The sequence below is a fragment of the Cotesia glomerata genome, linkage group LG7 (genome assembly GCF_020080835.1).
Source record: "Cotesia glomerata isolate CgM1 linkage group LG7, MPM_Cglom_v2.3, whole genome shotgun sequence".
Lineage (NCBI taxonomy): Eukaryota > Metazoa > Arthropoda > Insecta > Hymenoptera > Braconidae > Cotesia > Cotesia glomerata.
In genome coordinates, this window is record NC_058164.1 from 24,416,930 (window position 1) to 24,440,690 (window position 23,761).

The 23,761-nt window shown below is 28.1% G+C and overlaps 2 protein-coding genes across 6 annotated transcripts in view; one reads left to right on the forward strand and one right to left on the reverse strand.

The window, feature by feature from the left end:
- Positions 1 to 281: 281 nt before the first annotated feature.
- The window catches only part of LOC123269928 (adenosine kinase 2), an 82,241-nt gene continuing 58,761 nt past the window's right edge, over positions 282 to 23,761 (reverse strand). The window contains exons 1-5 of one of the 4 annotated variants that reach the window (XM_044735870.1): positions 16,080 to 16,153; positions 5,700 to 5,907; positions 3,762 to 4,037; positions 1,652 to 2,060; positions 282 to 478 (exon numbers count right to left, since the gene is read on the reverse strand). In XM_044735870.1, coding sequence (XP_044591805.1) covers positions 351 to 478; positions 1,652 to 2,060; positions 3,762 to 4,037; positions 5,700 to 5,907; positions 16,080 to 16,096 — 1,038 coding nt within the window. In that variant the 5' untranslated portion in view covers positions 16,097 to 16,153 and the 3' untranslated portion in view covers positions 282 to 350. Of the gene's footprint in view, positions 479 to 1,651; positions 2,061 to 3,761; positions 4,038 to 5,699; positions 5,908 to 5,980; positions 6,019 to 6,199; positions 6,362 to 16,079; positions 16,154 to 23,761 lie in introns of those variants that run through there. The other 3 variants (XM_044735867.1, XM_044735866.1, XM_044735868.1) reach the window with 3 other exon arrangements.
- Positions 16,363 to 23,761, forward strand: part of LOC123269920 — a 28,125-nt gene continuing 20,726 nt past the window's right edge. Inside the window, exons 1-3 of one of the 2 annotated variants that reach the window (XM_044735843.1) lie at positions 16,363 to 16,504; positions 16,736 to 16,882; positions 18,984 to 20,584. In XM_044735843.1, the coding sequence (XP_044591778.1) occupies positions 18,998 to 20,554 (1,557 nt within the window). In that variant the 5' untranslated portion in view covers positions 16,363 to 16,504; positions 16,736 to 16,882; positions 18,984 to 18,997 and the 3' untranslated portion in view covers positions 20,555 to 20,584. Of the gene's footprint in view, positions 16,505 to 16,735; positions 16,883 to 18,983; positions 20,585 to 23,761 lie in introns of those variants that run through there. The other variant, XM_044735847.1, reaches the window with a different exon arrangement.

Genomic DNA, 23,761 nt, shown 5'->3' on the forward strand with positions numbered 1-23,761 from the left:
ATTAAAAATAAAAACTTGATAATTTAAATAAATTTTGTAGCAATATTAAAAAAATTTTCTAAAAAATTCACATTTATAATTTTCATTTAATTTCTATTTATAAAATTTAATTATTATAAAAATAAAAAAATTTTACTGTAAGAGTTTCAAAAATTACTTACAATTTTTATAAACAAGAATTTAATTAAAAATTAATATATAAATATATATATACATATATATATATGAAAAAAAAAATAATAAATGTGTATAATCTTTAAAATTGCCTCACGCGATCAATATTAAACATTTAGTGTCTTTTTATTGATAATAAAAAATACAGTGTAATAAAAATGTAGATTTTTTTTTGGTCAAATAGCAAAATCTGGTTTTCCTTCGTAGGTGCAACCAGAACGTTGCACAATAACAGTGGCTGCCCAAATTCCACATTTGATGCAGGTTTCGATGCTTTTACCTTGGGCGTACTGCGCTATGAAACCTATTTAAATATTAATTTTCATTAGTATATTTTTATTTTAAATAATAATTTTAATAAAAATTTTTCAGTCTTTGATTCTAGTAGTTGAGGCATTCCATGCGAAATGGGAAAATGACTAAAATTAAAAAATTTCTCTCATTCTAATTTAGTCCTAGTTTATTATTAAAAGTTTATATTTTCTTAATTTGTAAAGGAAATTTTTTTAATCAATAAGAAAATCGATTTTTTTCTCCTAGTAACTTTTCAGCCGTACTAACTTGTATCCGAGTCAAATGTTGTTTCAATAGTTTTAAGAACAAATTCATTTTATGTTTGTTATTAACTAACATATTTATTATTATAGTTTTAAGAACAAATTTTTTTATGTTTGTTATTAATTAACACCTAAGTTTATCAAGATCGTGTTGTCAGCATGCTAAATCCTTTATTTGTGTTTTTTAATTAGTTTTTTTTTTATTATCCTAAATAATTTATAGTTAAATATATAAACAATAATGTTTCTAAGGTTGAAATAATATAAAAGTCTTTTTAATAAACAACTTGATGTAGACATTTTGTACTTGTCCCACTAGTCACAAATGCCTGTCCCACCAGTCACAATAAAAACAAATTTTTTTAATTGTTTGTACATAGGTAATCAGTCTAATTCTTCATAATATTGAATGTTTGTAGGATAAATTTTGTATTAAGAGGGAAGTATTTTTTAAAAGTTTAGTGGTCGAACTGAAATTGGACTTTAAGTATACCTTTGGTAAGAGAGAAGGATTTTTCGATGTCCCACCAGTCACACTCAGTCAAATAATAATTACAAGAAACTTAGAAAGTAATGGAGGTTTTTGACAAAGGGATGTTGTTAATTAGTTATTCTTCTATATTTCAAGATAAATTTTACTATAGTATAAGTTTCAGTCACATAATTATAGCTTATAATTGATGAAATTCTAGAGTCAAATGTCCCACCAATCACTATGGAATGCCCCAGTTATAATTAAAAATATCAATTATAATTATTAAAAATAAAAAATTGATATAAAAAAATGTTTTTAAGTCTTACTTTTAATAAACTTTAAATAAAAATTTAAAATAAATCTTGTAATAAAAATAAGCGAGTGTAAAATTTTTATCAGTAATTTAAAAAACTATTTTTATGTATAAAAAAAAAAAAAAAATTACCCCCAACAAAAGCATCACCAGCACCATTAGTATCAACAACTTTTTCCTCCGGCAAAGAAGTAGCCGGAAATTCCTGAATAGTGTTATCCTTAGCAAGAATAACATTATCCGCGCCCTGAGTAATTATAACAATTCGCTGGCGCTTCTCATTGACCTTATCCATCTTGGACATCTTCAAGGCGATTTCTTTGCGGTCCATAGTACCCAGGTCGTTGGCTTTTGAGAAAGCTTCGGCCTCTGTTTCATTCCCGAAAATAATGTCGACGTACGGAAACGCGTCCATCATCGGTTTCTTGAAAAACTCGCATAAGAACGGAGCGCTCAGGTTCATCATAAAGGTCTTGCCATTTTTGTGCGAGTGCTTGGCGACTTCTTGGATCGTCTCCGGACTTACTGTTAAGAAAAATCCCTAAAATAATGTTTTTGTTAAAAAATAAATTATTAGTTTTTATTTGTTATTAATATTAATTAAATAATAATAATAAAATTAAAGTTATTGTTATTATTTTTTAATATTTATTTTTTTCTAAATTATATCTATAATATATATCTAATTATATCTATAAATTATTAATATTATTATTATTACTAGCAACCTTGCAGTCACTATGTGACTGCCGTGACTTGTGAACTATAAAAAATTAAAATTTTGCTTTATTAAATAATGGCTTTTGTTAAAATGCACTGTACTTTCTTAAATATTGACAATTTTAAAGATTTAAGCTCATCCTGATGTTACACTCATCAAGAGCTTTCATTTGAGTACCCACATGCGTTTTGATATATTTTTCATATATTCATATATATAATATATATAAATATATCAAAAATTGATGTGGGTACTCAAATGAAAGGTCTCGATGAGTGTAACATCAGGATGAGCTTATATCTTTAAAAATGTCAATACTTCACTAGAGACAAGGTCATTACTTAAATATTGACATTTTTAAAAATATAAACTCATCCCGATATTACACTCATCAAGAGCTTTTATTTGAGTACCCACATGCATTTTTATATATTTTTCATATATTTATATATATATATATATATATATATATATATATATATATATATATATATATATATATATATATATATATATATATATATATATATATATATAATATATTAAAAATTGATGTGAGTACTCAAATGAAAGGTTTTGATTAGCGTAATGTCGGGATGAGCTTATATCTTCAAAAATGTCAATAGTTCACTAGATACAAGATCATTACTTAAATATTGATATTTTCAAAAATATAAGCTCATTCCGATGTTACACTCATCAAGAGCTTTCATTTGAGTACCCGCATGCATTTTGATATATTTTTCATATATTCATATATATAATATATATAAATATATCAAAAATTGATGTGGGTACTCAAATGAAAGGTCTCGATGAGTGTAACATCAGAATGAGCTTATATCTTTAAAAATGTCAATAGTTCACTAGATACAAGATCATTACTTAAATATTGATATTTTCAAAAATATAAGCTCATTCCGATGTTACACTCATCAAGAGCTTTCATTTGAGTACCCACATGCATTTTTATATATCTTTCATATATACATATATATATATATATATATATATATATATATATATATATATATATATATATATATATATATATATATATATATATATATATATGTGAAAAATTGATGTGGGTACTTAAATGAAAGGTCTTGATGAGTATAACATCGGGATAAGCTTATATCTTTAAAAATGTCAATAGTTTACAAGATATTTGTTAAAATGCCCTGTCCTTTCTTAACTATTGACGTTTGTAAAGATATAAGCTCATCCCGATGTTACACTCATCAAAAGCTTTCATTTGAGTACCCACATGCATTTTGATATATTTTTCATATATTCATATATATAAATATATAAAAAATTGATGTGGGTACTCAAATGAAAGGTCTCAATGAGTGTAATATCGGGATGAGCTTATATCTTTAAAAATGTCAATATTTTACCAGATACAAGGTCATTAGTTAATTATGTATCTAGAGATAGAGCATTTTCGAATGCTAGGAAACAAAATTTTTCTTACTCTCTTAATAATATAAACTATTATTATTATTATTGTCTTACCGATATGTAGTAGTACTGAGCAGACTCCAGCAAGAGCTGGTTAGCTGGCTCATGGATATGCGAGGTCTGGAAGCAGTTAGCTGCTGCCAGATTAGCACATAGCGATCTATTTTTTCCGGTTATCAAAACCCCACAAGTTCCGGTAGGAACTGTATCATGGTACTGGTACTTTACATTTAATCCACTTGATCGCGCTTTTTCTTCTAGGATCTTGGAGTACTTGTCTTTGCCAACGCAACCCATGAATGTTGCCACGTGAGGTTTTTCCAGGAACCACTGGAAATTTTTAGTTTTTATTAAAAAAAATTATAATTTATTTTTGTAAATAAAATTTAGATTGAAAAAAAAAATCCTTAAAACTATCAAATTTTCCATCATATTAATCTACTTGCAGATAATATTAAATAAAAAATTTATCTAACAAAAGCTTTGCACACAAAAATATATAAATTAAATAATGATTTATAAATAATATAAAATTATTATTGAAAATAAAAATTAAATTTTTAATTAAAAAATGAGTATTAAAAAAAACTGCATCATGTTAAATTTCTACAGAATAAAATAAAAAAACATTTTTTTAATAATATTTTCTCTTAAAAAAAAAAAACTAAATTTTCCGTTATATTAATATGGAACATTTTGATCTCAAAACCACAGAAAAATAAACATCTAAAGAAATCATCTATTTGCACCAGATAAAATTAAACAAAAAATTTTTCTAACAAAAGCTTTGCAAATACAAATATTTAAATAAATAAATAAATAAAGCGTAACATTGTTTGTGAACTGAGAGTTTATCATAAGCAAAAGAATAAATGAATAAATTAAGATAATCATGTTAACGTAACACGAATAGCAGATAGGAAAATTTGTTATCATCCCAAGATTGTGTAATCGTTCATCACCCTTTTATCTCATCTCATGCCACTGAATCTTTGATAAGTACCAGCAGCATCAGCACTATTAAAATGATAACGTAACGATTAATTAATTTAATACACCATTTAAGAAGAAATAATACTTAAGTTAGCCGACGGAATTTCAATATTAAATTAAAGCTAAAAAATATAATAATAATAAATGAAAATAAAGTTAGCTGACATCTGAAAATTTTTATAATTTTTTTAATGAGAAAATTTTTACAAAAAGAAAATTCTATTTATAAAAAAACTTGTAAAACTCTAAGTCCAATTTTAAAAAAATATAGTTTTGGTCCAATTTAAAAATAAAAAAACTAGAAACTATTATTATTAAATAATAGTAAAGTTAGCCGACATTATTAATTTTTTGAGTTATTTTTTAATAATTAAATTAGAATTAAATAATATTTTTAAAAAATTGCGCTTATAGTTTTTAAAGCTTTTTAAATTAAAATTTTTTTGTAATCATTTTTTTAATAAAAAAAATTCTAAAAGTCCGCTAAGTTATTTTTTATTATTAATAATAAAGTTAGCCGACGTTTTTAATTTTTTGACATATTTTCATTAATTAAATAAGAGCTAAAAAAAATTCTTTAAAAATTGCACTTGTAGTTTTTCAAATTTTTTTTTCTTTTAATTTTTTCGTAATAATTTTTTTAGTAAAAAAAATTTAGCTAAAAAAAAATTTTTATAAAATTACACTTGTATTTTTTCAAGTTTTTTACAAGCGCACTTTTTTTTTCAATTTTTTCGTAATAATTTTTTTATTAAAAAAAATCCAGGTAAAAAACATTTTTTAAAAATTGCACTTGTAGTTTTTCAAGTTTTTTACAAGTGAATTTTTTTTTTAATTTTTTTCTAATAATTTTTTCAGTAAAAAAAATTCAAAAAATTTTTAAATGTCGGCTAACTTAATTTTCATAAAAATATTTTTTTTAAATAATCTTTTCAATAAAAAAAAAAAATTTTCGGCTAATTTTCATAAAAAAAAAAAAAAAAAAAAAAAAAAAATTACTTGAGCGACTCTCATAGTATTCTGAACCGCTCCACCAGCGATAAATTCCGCTTTGTACTGCTCAATCAGCTCGTCATACAGCGGCTTGTGACTCTCATCAGCGAGAATTGCATCATTAGCTTTTAAATTGTACTTCTTGAGAAAATCTTCGTCGACAACAGCTGAGATGTCCAGGAGAGGGTTTCCCAGTCCCAAGATCAATCCTTCCCTGAAATACATACAATAATAATTAGCAATAATAACAATGAGTAAAATAAAAATAAAAATTGATTTTAAATCACTGGTCTTGGATGAGCGACTGCATTCTCCTGAAGGTCAATTAAATATAGCCATTGATCCAGTATAACCTTCAATTAATTATTTCTTCTTGTTTCTTTTTAATTTAATTTTAGTTTTAATTTTATTAAATAATCAGTATTTATTTAACCGTGATAAATATTGTAAATTATAACCTAAAAATAACTTAATTTATTATTTATAAAAAAGTATTAATTGTTTACCTTAATTTTTCCGCCATCTTTGTGAGTTAATTTGTTGACGAGAATAATTAAGTTTATTATACAATACAAGAGGAGTTTTATAATGTCCGTGGGTAATTAACTAATAAAAAAAATAAAACACGTGTTGAGTGGTCAATAGAGCGCGCCAGACTGAGGAGCGTTTAATTTAAATTCTGTGTCATGGCGGTCACGCGCATGCGCGTTACTTTTACAATATATACCCAAGCGGCACAAGTAACTTTTTGGTATAAGGTAAAAGCCCCAATTATTGACAGGGGTCTAAATATTGACACCCTAAATTATTTTTAAATATATTAAATTATCTGTAATAAGAATAACGATCAAATAAATTTTTATTAAATTCTAATTAATTAAAAAATTGAAAAAAATCACATTCAGTTCAAAATATTAAATATTAATTATTAAAAAAAAATAAAGTTAGCACCAGTTCATCAAATCAGCTTACGAGCGTCTATTTTCTTAACAACTTTCGTTAGAAAAGCATTTTTTTTAACTGCCGAGTTTAAATTAATTTTTTCATGTAATTATATGATCTATTTTTTTTTTAATTAACAATATATGAAATATTTATAAAATTAAATAATCGAAATTAATTGTATGCTTTATGATATTTAAATAATGGGAGTCAATAACTAGTTCATAATTTTTATGGTGAATCCCATATTCCCTAGCGGTTTTGTAAATGCCGAAAAAATGTCGCAATTATACAGTATTAATGCGGTATTTTTTCAGCATTTTTTCGGTTGTTTTGGTCAGTTTTTTGATCGAAAAATTACGGAACATTTACCGTAAAAATGCGATACATTTACGCTGAAAATGAGGCATATTTACGGTAATAAGGCGGTAAAATGACTGTATTAAAACCATATTTAAAAAATGGTGTCAAATTAAATAACGCTCGGACTGGGATTCGAACCCAGAACCTCCTCGGGACATGTCGGCTACTCTACCATTTGAGCTACCCGGTCTATATCATATTGTTTTTTTGCTTATTCTATATACATTAAGCCACACCGTCCATCTTACGATAAGCATATTTAAAATTAAATAATATAATTATATATGTGAAACAATATAACTTTTCGATTTTAGAAAATTTGCAATTTTCTAAGTGAGAAATTAAAAATTTAAATTAAAATTAGAATATATTTACTTAACATATGTATTATTTTATATTAATTACCGCTAAATACCTAATTAAAAAATAATATTCTACATATTTTTTATTCAAAAACAGTATTTGTTTTTGCAAAGTAGCGATGGAGAATAAAAAGCAAAATTTGAAATTTTTCATTTTATTCATTTCTAACATAGAAGTGAACTAAAAATAAAACTAAATCTTTAATAATTGTCCATTATGTCAGAAAATATTCGGCAAAATTACTGTATTATTACGGTAATTATTTGGAATTTTTTGGGTAAAATTTGGGCATTAATGCGGTAATTGTATAGTATATTTTTGGTAACTGTACAGCATAAGTGCAGTATATATACTGGATAACTACAGTATAAAAACTGGCCAAAACAACTATAGTTTATCCGAATTATTACCGAATTATAACGGTAAATATACGGCATGAGCATAAATGCCGAAAAATTACGGTATTTTTACGGCATTATCAAAACCGCGAGGGTTGACAGCCAGTCGACAGCGCTATGACGCCTTTTTTTTTAAGTATAAATTACGTTATATACGCGATTATATTCAAGGCTTTTAACTGTCAAATAACTCGGCGTGTTTTAGTGTTAAATAAGTTTTTAAATAAATTGTTATATTTTTCATAATAATTATTCATTCATAGAAATTATTATTAATTAACTTTAATAATATTGATTACTTTATATCAAGTTTTTGATAAATAACAATATAACCAAATGATTCGACGCATGTGCAGTAGGGGCGTCAATAATTGGGGTTACGGTACGTCAATAATTAGATCAATCAGTTTTTTAACCCGTCAATAATTGGTGTATCCAGATCATATATTTAATTATTTAAAATTAATTAGTAAATATCACTGATTATCATTTTAAAAAAATAAGTAAAACGGTTCACCCTAAAGGCCATCCCAGCAACTTCCCGCTAATTCCATGGAAGGTATGCATACCTGGGCGCTTGAAATTGTACTTATGACGTTTTTGAGATTTTTGAGCTCAAAATATAATTTATGTGATGTTTTGAGCTCGCTGAGCTCAAAGAGATAGTATTTCTATGCATTTGAGCTCTTCAAGCTCAAAAGTCTGATAGAAGTTTCATAGAACACTACACTGATAGAAGGATTTATTTGTATTAAAAAAATATTTGTTAATAGTTAACAAATCATTTATTAGAGACCATTTTTTAGTATCAAACAAATATTTCTTAGTATTTAAAATGATTTGTTTGTATTTAATAAATCAGATATTCATTTATTAAATATTAATAAATCTTTTTAAATACTAAGAAATATTTGTTAAGGACTAAAAAGTGGTCTCTAATAAATGATTTGTTAAATATTAACAAATATTTTTAACTATAAACAAATCCTTCTATCAGTGTACTTTTGGAATTTTCAAACCGCAATAACTTTTGAATGGATCAACCGATTTTCACGCGGTTGGCAGCATTTGACGCAGTTTTATCAGCTCCATGAAAAATTTTTAGGTTTTGATTGATCGAACCAAAAATTTCGGAGTAATTTCGAAAAAATACTTTTTTCGGTTTTCTTTCGTTCACGATATCTCTCGAACGAATTAACCGATTTCGATCAGCTTGGTGGCGATCGACGTGGTTTTTTATTGTCTAGAGCTGATTACTTTTTAAAATCGATCGGTGAAGCCATTTAAAAGTTATCCAAAAAAAACCACATTTGGAAAAATTTTTTTTCTTAGTTTTTTTAAGATTTCTCAAAATCTACTGATCCGAATCGGTCCAAATTATACTCAAAATCTACGTTTGGCCAAGTTTTTTCAAATGACAATACCCGTGATAAAATCGGATGAGCCGTTCAAATGTTATAAGCGGTTCACATACTTTCACACACACACACACACACACATACATACAGACACCGTGACAACCTCGCGGGAGTAGTTAGGGAATCTTCCTATGACCTTCAAACGTCGAGATCTGATGAAAACTCGATTTTTGCAAAACGGGGTGAAAACAATAACTTCCCGATTTTTGAAAATCTTCGATTTTCTTAGCGGGAAATTAAAAAGAAATTGATTAGTTAAAACATTACTGAAGACATTACCTCAAACAAAATTCATCGATATTTATATTTGATTGCTTAAAAAAAATGAAATCATAACTTTGTCTCTTATAGCGTCAATAATTGGGGCTTTTACCTTATATAAGATAACAATTTCAGTTAACTTAATCATCGAAAAAATTGGAATTTCAATCTTTCAAAGAAAAATTGTTTTTTAAAAAAATTTTTTTTATTGCTTGAAAACGCATTTGTCAATTAACAATTACTTTCACCCACTTCTAATTAATATAAGGAACTATTAATTAGATGTATTATATTAAGGAACTATTTTTTTTTTAAGATTATTTATATCAAAGATTGAAATTGCATAAAAAATTTTTAAATTGTCTTATAAACAACGCAGTTGTTTATAACAATTTATTAAACAATAAGAGATAAAAATAAAAAAAAAATATTTTTATACAGCTTCTGGTAATATAGAAACGGATCATTTATAATATTTAAAAAAAAAAACTTTTTTCGATTATTAATCTAAGTTTTTAATTTTGCAACAACGAAAATTATTAATAAAAAACTGAAAAATAAAAATTTTTTAATTTTTTCAACGGGGATCTATTTTGAAGCCTTCCAAGAATTACTCCAAAAGAGGAAAAAAATCTCAAATTTATAGTTTAACGATTATCACACTTGTAATGTTCATGTTCGAGCAGAAAAAATTTTTTAATTAGCTATTGCATAACTAATTGGGAAATTGTGATAAAAATTTTTTTCAGGCTGATTATTGTTCATTGATCTATCCAGTAAGCCCCTGAATTTTTTCATTACTTAAATTTTATATTCAATATGATAAAATAATTTTTATTAATAAAGTGTCTAAAGTAGACATGGCTTACGCAAGCCAAAGCACCCGTTTTTGACCGTATTTTCATTCCTCTGGGAAAATTATAAATATTGGTCTTATACAGTTCCAGGAGTCAAGATTTTTTTTAGAAAAATTCCTTCTATTTTGAATCTTTTTAAAAATTTTGAAAATCTTTATTACTTTTGCAATTTTTGCAAGCGGAACTTCACTCTTTTCAAAAATCATCTAGATGCCATTCCGAATCGAATGACACTGAATCATTATTTTCGGAGCCTGCTGGAAAAAGTTGACAAAAAAGGCACTTGTTGACTAGATTATTGGTCGCTTAAAAAGTTTCATGTTTTCCAATTATTAAATTAAAATTTTCAAGCAATAAAAATTTTTATTTTTAATTAAGAATTTTTGATGAAAATATTTTTATTTGGTCACGACTAGCTCGACTTTTCGAAATAAAAATAATTGTTTACACGATAGAATATTCTATTCTCCATGGTTTACACTTTCGAAAAAATTTTTTTTCGAGGAATTAAAATTTTCGCGCTCAAATTATATGCGCAGGATGCACAGTGCAAAAAAATTAAGTTATAACAAAAAAAAATTTTTTTTAATTTTTAAATTTTCCCCGCATAAACTATATGCGCAAAACCTTTGCACATGTAAGTTCTGCGCATGCGCCAAAAATTTTTTTTCTAAAGAAAGCGGCCAATATCTGGCACATGTTAAACATAACTTTTAACAAATAGTTCTTGTTTATTTTAATTTATTTGAGCAATAGAAATTAATTAATTGTTGTTTTTTTTTTCAATTATAAAGTATGACAAGTCAAATTTTTCTAATAATTTTTTTTAATAAAAAAAATTATAAAAATTGTCAGATGTCTGCTAATATCTTTGATAGTTAATTTATAGATGATACTGAAATTAAGAGACATCTTATAATTTTTAGAATTTTTTTAATAAATATATTATATAAAAAAAAAAAAAAACCATTTAATAATTTTCATCTTTAGAAGCTCTGAAAAATTATAAATGCAATTTTTTTTTTTAAATAATTTTCTAGAGCTAGTATATTTCTCAAGAAAATAAAAAAAATTGTCAATTATCTGCTAATTTTAGTGTCATATTTATAGTAATTTGTCAAATATTAATTATAATAATTAACTGTAGCTGGACCCTATAATTTTTTTCATGATACTAAAGTCAGTTGACAAAGTCAATTTTTTTAATTTTTATAAATAAATTACAATGAAAAAAAAATTCCACTAATAATTTTTTCTAAATTTAAATATTATTTACAGTGAAAATTTAAAATAGTGAAATAATATTAAAAACAAAGAAGAAAAAAAAAAGTAAAAGAGAGCCTATAAGATATTTTGTTCTACATTCTCCACAGTTGACAGAGGTATTAGTATAAAGTTTAATATTTAATAACTTATATATTTATCTATTATTATTATTAGAGTAAAGAAGATATAAAATGGATCCTGAATTGAATCCAACAACAGATATCAACTTACTGATATATGAAGTCATTGAAGAAGATAAATTGGGAGATCTTAAATTGTTATTAGAAAGTGGAATTAATGTAAATGAACCGATAATAACAACTGGAGAATTTGCTGGACTCACAGCATTGCATGTTGCATGCATGAAAAGTAAAGATCACTTGGTGGAGTTACTAGTTAATGATTATAAAGCAGATGTCAATGCAATGGCTGCTGACGGGACTCAACCCATTCATTTGGCTTGTTTTTATCAATCACCAGACAGTTCACGAAACTGTTCTTACACACGCCATGTAGGCTATGGAATACTACGAACATTAGTAAAAGCTAATGCAAATGTTAATGCCGAATTTGGACAAGAAATTTTTTCAAAGCACATCATATACAGAAAATGGTGTCCCGATTTTGGTGACAAAATGCCAATAGTTGCATTTACTGGTAGATTATGATGAATAGATGTGGCTTAATGTATATAGAATAAGCGAAAGGAAATTCAGGATAGACTGGATAGCTCAAATGGTAGAGTAGCCGATATGTCTTCGGAAGGTTCTGGGTTCGAATCCCAGTCCGAGCTATCTAATAATTTTTTCTCGCATATTCTATAAACTCACATTAAGATGATCCTCTCCACATTCCTTTCTCAATCCTTTCCTACCAATATCCTGTTACGTGAATGTGGAACGCTTCACGTAATAATTACCGTAACTCCTGTTCTTTCCCGCTTCACAGCATTATTTATATTTGTAAAAAATTCTTGCCGTAAGATGGACGGTGTGGCTTAATGTATATAGAATAAGCGAAAGGAAATTTAGTATAGACCGGATAGCTCAAATGGTAGAGTAGCCGACATGTCCTCGGAAGGTTCTGGGTTCGAATCCCAGTCCGAGCTATCTAATAATTTTTTCTCGCATATTCTATAAACTCACATTAAGATGATCCTCTTCACATTCCTTTCTCAATCCTTTCCTACCAATATCCTGTTACGTGAATGTGGAACGCTTCACGTAATAATTACCGTAACTCCTATTCTTTCCCTCTATATACATTAAGCCACTCTACCATTATGATGAACCATCAATAATTCATCTTCTCAAAAAAGTCAACTTAGACACCATAAGCCTTACAAATAAAACATTGCTGATGTACGCTGCTGAAAAAAAAGCGTTATGGATATATTTTAGTCATTCTGTCAAATATTAAGGATCCTGAATTAAGGGATAAGTTGCTAAACCACCGTGATAATGATGATGTACCACTAATTCATTATCTAGTCCCTCGCACAATGTGTGGAAAATTTCGATTTTATCGGAAAAGATCGGTGTACGATGATTTCTATGCCGACCCAAGGTTTATTTTTCACTTATCAAGGTGGGGGGTTGATTTGTATGCACTGATAAACAATGATCCAGCAACATTTTTGCCTAATTTCTTAGCTTACAGAAGTTGTCCAATCATACTGAAGGAGTTTTTGCCTTATTATACTTCTATGTCCTTATCCAGGGTTCTATACTACACCACGCTTCCTATAGATAAAAAGTATAAGCATTTAGCACGTATCAATCCTGAAGCTAAGCGGATTAATTTTCCAGGAGAAATTAGACTAAGTCGAGAACATTGTATAGACATCGCTATAAAAGATCTGGTCTTCAGGTGTGTATTCAGATTACCTGTTCCAGAACAAGAAATGAAATTGATGGATGAATTAATTGCCAGCGACGAAAACCTCAGGATGATTGTACATGACTACAAAACAAATTTCATTGAAAAAGAATTACAGGACAGTATTATTGAATTCGGCGATAATAAAATGACAATGTATGATTTTTTAATGCAAGTTTTTAACTATAAAAAATTGAAACTTTTGGCGCGAGAAGAGAATTTACTGGATGCAGTGGATAAAGTTTTTCGGGTGACTATTAGTCACTATGGTTTCTATAAGGCCTATCGTGATCCAATTATACTCAGGATAAAAGATGCTAAGGAAAGATTAAGACATCTTGAAAATTTGAAAAAAATTTCATCACTTAGGAAAGCTATACCGTTACCATTTGAACTGGTATTACATATTGTTGAATATCTAAACAACAAACACTTGAAAGTATTTATAGAAGCATTCTATAGTTCGTAATTTTATATCGTATGCAGTTTTAGTTTTTTAGTTTCAAAAAGAAAATTTATTTTTCAATTATTAACAGGTTACACATTTAAGTAATAATCTAATCTATCAAATTAGCGATATAGTTCAATTTAAATCAATCTTAATTTAGTGACTCAAACAATGTGTTTTTACCATTATTGGTCTTGTTTAAATCTTGTAGTCTAAATCTTACGACTAAATCTAAATTTCATCTCATTTATCAAATTTCGAAATTAATTACTCTGTTAACATTAATTTTGTACCTTTTCTATATTTTTATACTATTAAATGTAATCATTGTAATAATATTATATATACGTATAATCATATATATTTATTTTGTATTATTATTATTATGCTTTACTTGTACACCTCTCGGTTTTTACAAGGTTGATTCCTTTTCTCCTAGCTCTACGCTTTTTGTATTTCTCATAATGGACCTCAGCAAGTCCCACCCGACAATTCATTTCTACTTTTAATTTTTGCGGCTGTGGACCGACTTGTGCTTTCTGTACCGTATTCACCCTGAACCTCACCTTCTCAGGCTGTTGGAACAGAATCATGGGGAAACCACAGAGAATACCCATGATAGTACAGTCAGAGCTGGGCTAAGTCTACAGTGATTGATAAGAAACTCTTCTTTATCGACCACTGGAGCATTAGGCCCCTCTCCTAGTGTGCAGAGATCCCTCGCGCTAGCCAACGCTGACTAAAGTGGTCACCCATTCAAGTTGTTGCTTAAATGTGTGATCGCCCAAGTCAGACGTGTGCCGCCCGGCTATCTCTGCCACTTCCAGAGGCTGGCAACGTAACGTAACGCACATATTTTTAATCCGAACAAAAACAGTTTCACTGTAAAAAAATCGCGCCAAGTCCACGTTCATAAGACTATTAGGAAAAAAAAAATTTTTTTTTCTTTACAAAAAGATACAAAATAAAAAAATTAAAAAATCCAAGTAACCGATATGATTGCTTATGATTTTCGAAAATTAAAAAAAATTTTATTGTAAATTTAAAAATTAAAAAAAAAATTTAGAACGTATTTAGTGTGCGTGGTTGCAAAATATTTTACTTTTAATGAAATTCGTAAAATCTATTTACTAGGACTTTAAAAAAATTGAAATACACAATGACGCACACCAAGTACGTTCTAAAATTTTTAAATTTACAATAAAATTTTTTTTAATTTTCGAAAATCATAAGCAATCATATCGGTTACTTGGATTTTTTAATTTTTTTATTTTGTATCTTTTTGTAAAGAAAAAAAAATTTTTTTTTTCCTAATAGTCTTATGAACGTGGACTTGGCGCGATTTTTTTACAGTGAAACTGTTTTTGTTCGGATTTTAGTATTTTTTGTAATTATAATGAAAATTTACAATTAATACCAACTTAAATCTCGCGTTGGCAGCATTTTTTACTGCAAACTATCCCCTTGAAGCTACAGTTTATGTAGATATAATTCCAGTGCACCCTGGCGGCCGTAAATGTAAGCTGTGAATTACTTTTTTTAACTGTAATTGCGTATCTATAGGAGGATTACTACACATTTTTATTTTATCTAGTCTGTGGCGCTGACCTTTCTCCATCAAAAAAAAGTTAGGATCGAAATTTGTGAGCGAGCTATAGTATGTGCTGATAAAATTTAATAATTTCAAGTAAATAAATTGTTATAAGTGAATATAATTAATTAATACGGTGAAATAAATTATAAATTACTGTTATAATAAACAAATTGGGTAAAAAAAGTACCTTAGAATTAAATAAAATTTCGCAGCCTCAAAAAACCGTTCTGCTCACAGTAAACACAGTCGGTAGTCTGGCGCTCCGTTTACAACGGATTTGAACGGAACTTGGCGCCAAATTCTACCGAATCTGTGGATTATAATCGCTGAAAAATATTGGTGCGTGCTGGGATCGAACCCGGGTCCCACTCTTTCGAAAAGCGAGCACCGAGCCGACCAGGCCATTGCCAGCCTTTTATATTAATTTTGTAATTTTAAGTACCTTGCCATTCGGCCTGTGCCTTGGATTCTATTATTAATAAATGAAAATAAACAAAATCAATTTTTTTGTGGCAGCTTATACATTTATTTTTATTACATTTAAATTCGTTGTTATCTCTTGATAATACTATTCAAAATATTTATTTAATCATATTACCTTAATTTTTCCGCCATCTTTGTGCGTTAATTTGTTGACGGAGATAAATAAGTTTATTATACAAAGGAGAGAAGTATTGTAATATTCGTGAATAATTAACTAATAAAAAAAAATAAAACACGTGTTAAGTGGTCAATAGAGCGCGCTAAACTGATGAGCGTTTAATTTAAATTCTGTCATGGCGGTCACACGCATGCGCATTACTTTTACATATGGACGGTAGAAGTACTTCTACCCTCCATACTTTTACAATGATCGTGTTCAGCCGAACTAAGTCCTGAGTAAACTTAGTTAGCCTAAGTATAGTCAAAGCATTCCCTGCTATACGTATATCTATCTACTGTACTATACATATCTTACTAAGTTTACTCAGGACTTAGTTCGGCTGAACACGCTCAATGTATAGTTACGCAACTAAATATTTTGTACGTGTCAAACATAACCTTTAATAAATAGTACATGCTTATTTTTTTTTAATTCATTTGAGCAATAAAAATTAATTGTTTTTTTTCAATTAAATAAGAACTGAGAAAATATGTTTTGAAAATTACAATAATTTTTTCAAATTTTCTACATGTCAAATTTTTCTAAAACTTTTTTTAATAAAAAAAACATTCTAACTAATAATTTTTTCTTAATTTAAATAATAATAACAGTGAAAATTAAAAATAGTGAAGTGGTATTAAATACAAAGGAGAAATAAGAGTGAAAGAAAGCTGAAGTAATATCAAACACAAAAAAGAAATTACAGTAAAAGAGAGCTTATAAGATATTTTGTACCACATTCTCCAAGCTTGACAAAGGTATGAGTGTAAATTTTAACATTTAATAACTATGAAAATGAAGTTAGCCGAAAAAATTTTAATTAAAATATTTAAAAAAAAATTTCACATGCAATTTTTTGTTTTTAGCTATGACATTGAAGTTAGTAGTCCCTTGACTATTTTGTAATTTTTTTTTAACAAATAAATTTGTTCCAAAAAATTATTTATAAAAAATTGCATTTTTAATTTTTTTAAATTTCTACATGTCAATTTTTTTTTCTAATTATTTTTTACTATAATTTACTTGTTAAAAAAAATTCTTAAAATTATCAAATGTCAGCTAAATTAATTTTCATTTTTAGCTTTAAAAATGTAAAAAAATGTTTTAATAATTTATTAATAAAATTAAATATCTGAAATTATTTATTTATTTATTAGAAAACAGACGCCAATCGGCTTTATACATCATATATATATATATATATATATATATATGTCGGAGGAAGAGTGGTTTGGGCATTGTTAGAGTCCTTTGGATCATTATCAGCCATCTTTATTTATTTCACAATAATCAAATATAACAAAGACTTTGATTTGGAATATAACGTACACTAACTCGTACAAATAATAAATTTAATTACAAATATTTTACTACGATTGATATAACAGTTAAAGACGTTGGGGAAATAAGACCGAGAACGAATCCGGGGTCAGCAGGATGTATGCGATCTTTACTTGATCAATGCTCAACGAGAACTACTGTTCCAAGTACCTTAAGTGCTTATTCACTCAAAAATATTTCGACAGCCCTCATTGTCTGTCGATATTTCTAACTATATACTTTTTACTTCTATCCTGTGACCTCGGCTACGTTTGGTGACCATTGTCACTCCGGACTCAAGCCCATCGCCATAACCATAAAAATTATAATCGGCTTAAGTTATAAATAATTATTAAATATTCTATGCTTTACAATTTTGCTTGAAACTAACAGACAAACTAAAATATTGGGAATTTCCCTATCTCTAGGAAAACCCAGCTCGATATTATCTCCGACATATATATATATATATATATATATATATATATATATATATATATATATATATATATAGTAAAGAAAGATATAATGTTGAAAAAACAGCAGGCTAAAGTAAAATAGACAGAATAGTGAATTAAATTAATTGCAGTAATAAGTTAAACATTGGGTTAACGATAAGGAAGTATTTTATTTTTGGTATTCGTGATGAAAGCTTGATAGGTACCGCCGTAGAAGTCGATATCCGTGTGCAAGGAGTTGACGAGGTTGGCAATCCTGTTATGCGGCACATGGAAGACGTAATTTTTCTGTGTCTTCGTCGTTTTTAGTAGGCGATTATTTAATTTAAATAATTTCAATTTAAATCTACTATTCCGCCTTAATCTATTTACTGCGAGTTGAACGCCCTACCGCGTTCCAACAAGCGAATTAAAAGAAAATAAAATTACTATAGCCAATTTTGGACTATGCAACACAATAATGCCCAAATTTTACCCAAAAAATTCAAAATAATTACCATAATATTACTGTAATTTTTAAGTAATAAAACCATATTTCTTTGTTAACAATACCGCAATTATTCCATAATTTTGCCGAATATTTTCTGATATAATGGACAATTATTAAAGATTTGGTTTTATTTTTAGATCACTTCTATATTAGAAATCAATAAAATGAAAAATTTCCAATTTTGATTTTTATTCGCCATCGCTACTTTGCAAAAACAAACACTGTTTTTGAATAAATGCTATGTAGAATATTATTTTCTAATTAGGTATTTAGCGGTAATAAATACGAAGGAATACATATGTTAAGTAAATATATTCTAATTTTAATTTCAATCATTAATTTCTCACTTAGAAAATTGCAAACTTTCTAAAATCGAAAAGTTATATTGTTTCACATATATAATTATATTATTTAATTTTAAAAATGCTTATCGTAAGATGGACTGTGTGGCTTAATGTATATAGAATAAGCAAGGAGATCTTTTTAGCTGTAATTTAATTAATAAAAAAAATCAAAAATTTTTAGACGTCTGCTAACTTCAGTGTCATTAATAACTTATATTTTTATGTATTATTATTATTATTATTGTAGAAAGGAAATATAAGATGGATCCTGAATTAAATCCAACGACAGCATTGAAATCACTGATGTTATCACACATGTGTCTAGCCATCGAATGTGAAAAATTGGAAGATATTAAATTGTTATTCCAAAATGGAATTAATGTAAATGAACCGATAATAACAACTGGGAAATTTACTGGATTCACAGCATTGCATGTTGCATGCATGAAAAATAAAGATCACTTGGTGGGGTTACTAGTTAATGATTATAAAGCAGATGTCAATGCAATGGCTGCTGACGGGACTCAACCCATTCATTTGGCTTGTTTTTATGAACCATCACGCGGATCACTGCAGGGTGGTATTAAACGAGGAGTAAGTCTTAAAATAAAAATATTGGTGAAAGCTAATGCAAATGTTGATGCCGAATTTGGAGAAGAAATTTTTTCAAAACACGTCAAAGACAGAGAATGGTGTCCCGATTTTGGTGACAAAATGCCACTAGTGGCATATACTGTTATTTATGATAAACCAGCAATAATTCATTATCTCAAAAAAGTCAACGTAGACATTATAAGCCTTACAAATAAAACATTGCTGATGTACGCTGTTGAAAAGGAATGTTATAAATATATTCGAACCATTGTGTTACATGTACACAAGGATCCTAAATTGATGGATAAGATAATAAGCCACCGTGATAATGATGATGTACCGCTAACTCATTATCTATTCCATCCTAAAAAGTATGAAAAGTTTCGATATGATTTTAGCGTGGACTCTGTTCACTATCTCGAGTCTTTTGTTTCTGCTGCATTATATTGGGGGGCTGACATATATGCACTAATAAACAATGACCCAGCAACATTTTTGCCCAATCTATCAGCTTACAGACATTGTCCGAAGCTACTGAAGCATTCTTTGCCGTTTTATACTTCTATGTCCTTATCTAGGGTTTTATACTACGCCACGCTTCCTATAGAGGAAAATTCTGAGCATTTAATAAGTTACAATTCAGCACGTGAGCGACTTGTTTATCTATTAGATATTAAAAAAAATCAAAAAGATTGTATAGCTATTGCTTTGAAAGATCTGGTCTTTAGGGGTGTATTCAGATTACCTGTTCCAGAAGAAGAAATAAAATTGATGGGTGAAATCATTGCCAGTGACGAAAATCTCAGGATGATTGTAAACGACTACAAAAAATTCATTGAAAATGGATTACAGAAGGATTTTATTGAATTCGGCGATAAAAAAATAACAATGTATGATTTTTTAATGCAAATTTTTGACTATAAAAAATTAAAATTTCTGGCGCGAGAGGAGAATTTTGTGAATGCCCTGGTTAAATTTGTCAAGCAGAGAATCCATTCCTCGAATCAGAATAGTGATGTCTTTCGTTTCTATAGGGCCTATCAACTTCCAATTCTATCCAGGATAAGAGATGCTAAGAAAAAATTAACACTTCTCGAAAATTTGAAGAAAATTCCATCACTTAGAAAAGCTATACCGTTACCGTTTGAACTGGTACTATATATTGTTGAATATCTAAAGAACAAACAATTGAATGTATTTATAAATGCATTTTATAGTTCGTGATTTTACATAGAAACCAGTTTTAGTTTTATAGTTTCAAAAAGAAAACTAATTTTCCAATTACTAACAGTTCATACATATAAGCAATAACCTAATCCATTAAGTTAGCGACATAAATCAATTCAAATCAATCTTAATTTAGTGACTCAAACAATGTGTTTTTACCATTATTGGTCTTGTTTAAATCTTATAGTCTAAATCTTACGATTAAATGTAAATTTCATCTCATTTATCAAATTTTGAAATCAATTACTCTGTTAACATTAATTTTGTACTTTTTCTATATTTTTATACTATTATAAGTAATCATTGTAATAATATTATATATACGTATAATTATATATATTTATTTTATAATTTTAAGTACTTTGCCCTTTGGCCTGTGCCTTCGATTCTATTATTAGTAAATGAAAATAAACAAAATCAATTTTCTTGTGACAACTTACACATTAATTTTTATTACATCTAATTTCGTTGTTGTCTCTCGATAATACTATTCAAAATATTTATTGAATACAATTACCTTTATTTTTCTGCCATCTTTGTGCGTTAATTTGTTGACGAAGATAATTGAGTTTTATTATACAAACGAGAGAAGTATTGTAATATCCGTGAATAATTAACTGATAAAAAAAATAAAACACGTTTTAAGTGGTCAATAGAGCGCGCCATACTGAGGAGCGTTTAATTTAAATTCTGTGTCATGGCGGTCACGCGCATGCGTGTTACTTTTACAATACTTACAGACTCCACGCAAAATATTTTCTGTTGTGAATCTGAAAGGATTGATTACAGTGTTCTCTGTACACTAATATAATCAATTATAGAATCACATATAAGCAGATGGCTGCAAATATTAAGACCGGGAAAAACCCAGTAAGATTTAAAACACATGTATTTTTATTTGTAATAGCATGAGCAAGAAAAAATAAGAATTCTTAAAATGCTATAAACTACTCTATGTTAATCTTTATAGTTAAAAATGGAAAATTTTCTATAATTAATTTTAGGGTATTAGAAGAATTTATAATCACCGGAAATTCCCAAAGAAAACCTATAATAGTATATTACACACCTAGGGAAGTAAAGTAAGAAATGTCTCAGATCACATGTAATTGTTGGCCGAGGCGAAGCCGAGGTCAACAAACATGTGATCTGAGGCTTTCTTATTTACTTCCCGTGGAATGTATACTATTTTTTTGTCCGACGAAGGCGGAAAGCGGCAACTTAGTTTAGCGCAGCGGGACGAAAGTTGCCACTTTCCGCCCGGAGGGCAAAAAAAATTTTTAGTGCCGTGCAGTTAGTCTAGACATTCTGAGAAAAATTTATTTATTAAAATAAACTTACGTTTGTAATTGTAGTGGTCACTTAGAATAAGATACCAAACGCTTTGGAATATTCTTTACGAAACTGGAGAAAACCCAGAGATCTTTATTTATTAATTTTTACTGTCATAATCTTTTAAGAAGGTTATTTTCCGAACTCTCACTAAAAAAGGGATTATTCGAGTACCCAGGACTAGGTCATAAAAACCAGACATCCAGGCGGGCTGCAAATGACCTGGGAATATCGAGGGTCGTCGTGACGTCATTTCAGCATGGTCCCATTTTGCCAGCTCGAGAAGGGATGTTGGCTGAAGATGAGGGTTGTAGAGGCGCGCGCAACTACCCTCACTACCTTCTGGAACCCCCCCCCCCACTCCAAAGGTACGAACATCTCAACCAAGGGAGTCACAAGAAAAAGAACAGCAGGATCAAACAGCAAGACTTTAGTACGCCTCGCGAATATTTTCTTTTTCGAAATTATTGTCGGTACTTTTTATTTTGTAACTTATTGAATAATAAATAATAGATTTGCGCGCAAGACAAATCTAAATTAAACTAAAATAATCTGAGTGTTTTAAATTTATTATATATATATTATTTAATTTAACTTATTTGAATTTAAATCTACTCTCCCGTCTTAATCTATTTACTGCGAATTGAACGTCCTACCGCGTTCCTACGGGCGAATGAAAAGAACTCAATAAATTTACTATAGCCAATTTGGGACTATACAACATTTCATTCGAAAATTTGGAATATATAAAATAATGAAAGACCTAAATTATAATTATTCGAAAGTGAAAATATCCAAAAGTAATTTTAGTGAAACAAATATAATAAGACACACCAAAGTTATTCAATGAAATCTATTCGAAAACACGACTAGTCAAAGAGCACATTAGACAAATAATAGATCATTCAAAAGTTTACTATAGTTAATTAATACTTAACCCTTCTTTGGTCGCGCTGCGATCGCTACGAACGAAAAGCCGCCTAACAACTATTCAACCTATAGAGACTAAGGATGGGCGATGTTAGCAAAAAAAATCGACATCGGACTATCGATTTTCGAAATTTTTCACCATCGAACCATCGATGTTTTGACAAAAACATCGAAACATCGATTGTAGACATCGATGTTGAAAATGCGCGCGAAAATTCGAAAAAATTATACTTATAACCAAATTTGGCGTAAAAAGAAATAATTTTTAATTATTTTAATTATTATTGCCCGTACACCCTCAAAATTTTGACTAAAATCCAAAAAACCCTAAATAAGGCAAAAAATTGCGAAAAACTGCAGCCACAGGGATGAATAAAATTTTGTGGACCTAGATCAAGCATGATTTTTATATATTTAAATTCACTGAATCTGAATTTGAATGTTAATTAGCCCGTTGAGCCGTCAAAATTTGAAAAAATAGCAAAAAACTAAAAAAAATGACAATAAATCATGAAAAATCGAAATTATCAGAATAAAAAAATTTTTTGGATTAAGATTGAGTATGATTAAAATTCAAAAAAATCTCAAAAACCAAAAAAATCGGGAAAATTAAAGTTATAAATAAGAGAAAAAAATCTATTAAACACTGTGTAGGTCATTTAAAGCTTAAAAAAATTCGATACAATCGAACGATAGTCTGAAATTCGAAAATATGGTTATTTCGTTATTTTTGAATTCTAAGATCATATTCCAGCTATGAAAATGCACTTGCAAGTCATTAATAATTGTGTTTAATAGATTTTTTTCCCATATTTATAACTAATTTTTACGATTTTTTTTTTGTATTTTCAGATTTTTTTTTTAATTTTTATAATTTCGAATGCGTGCGCATATGACAAAAAAAAGGGCGCTGATATTTAAAAAAAAAAAATACTATGTAAG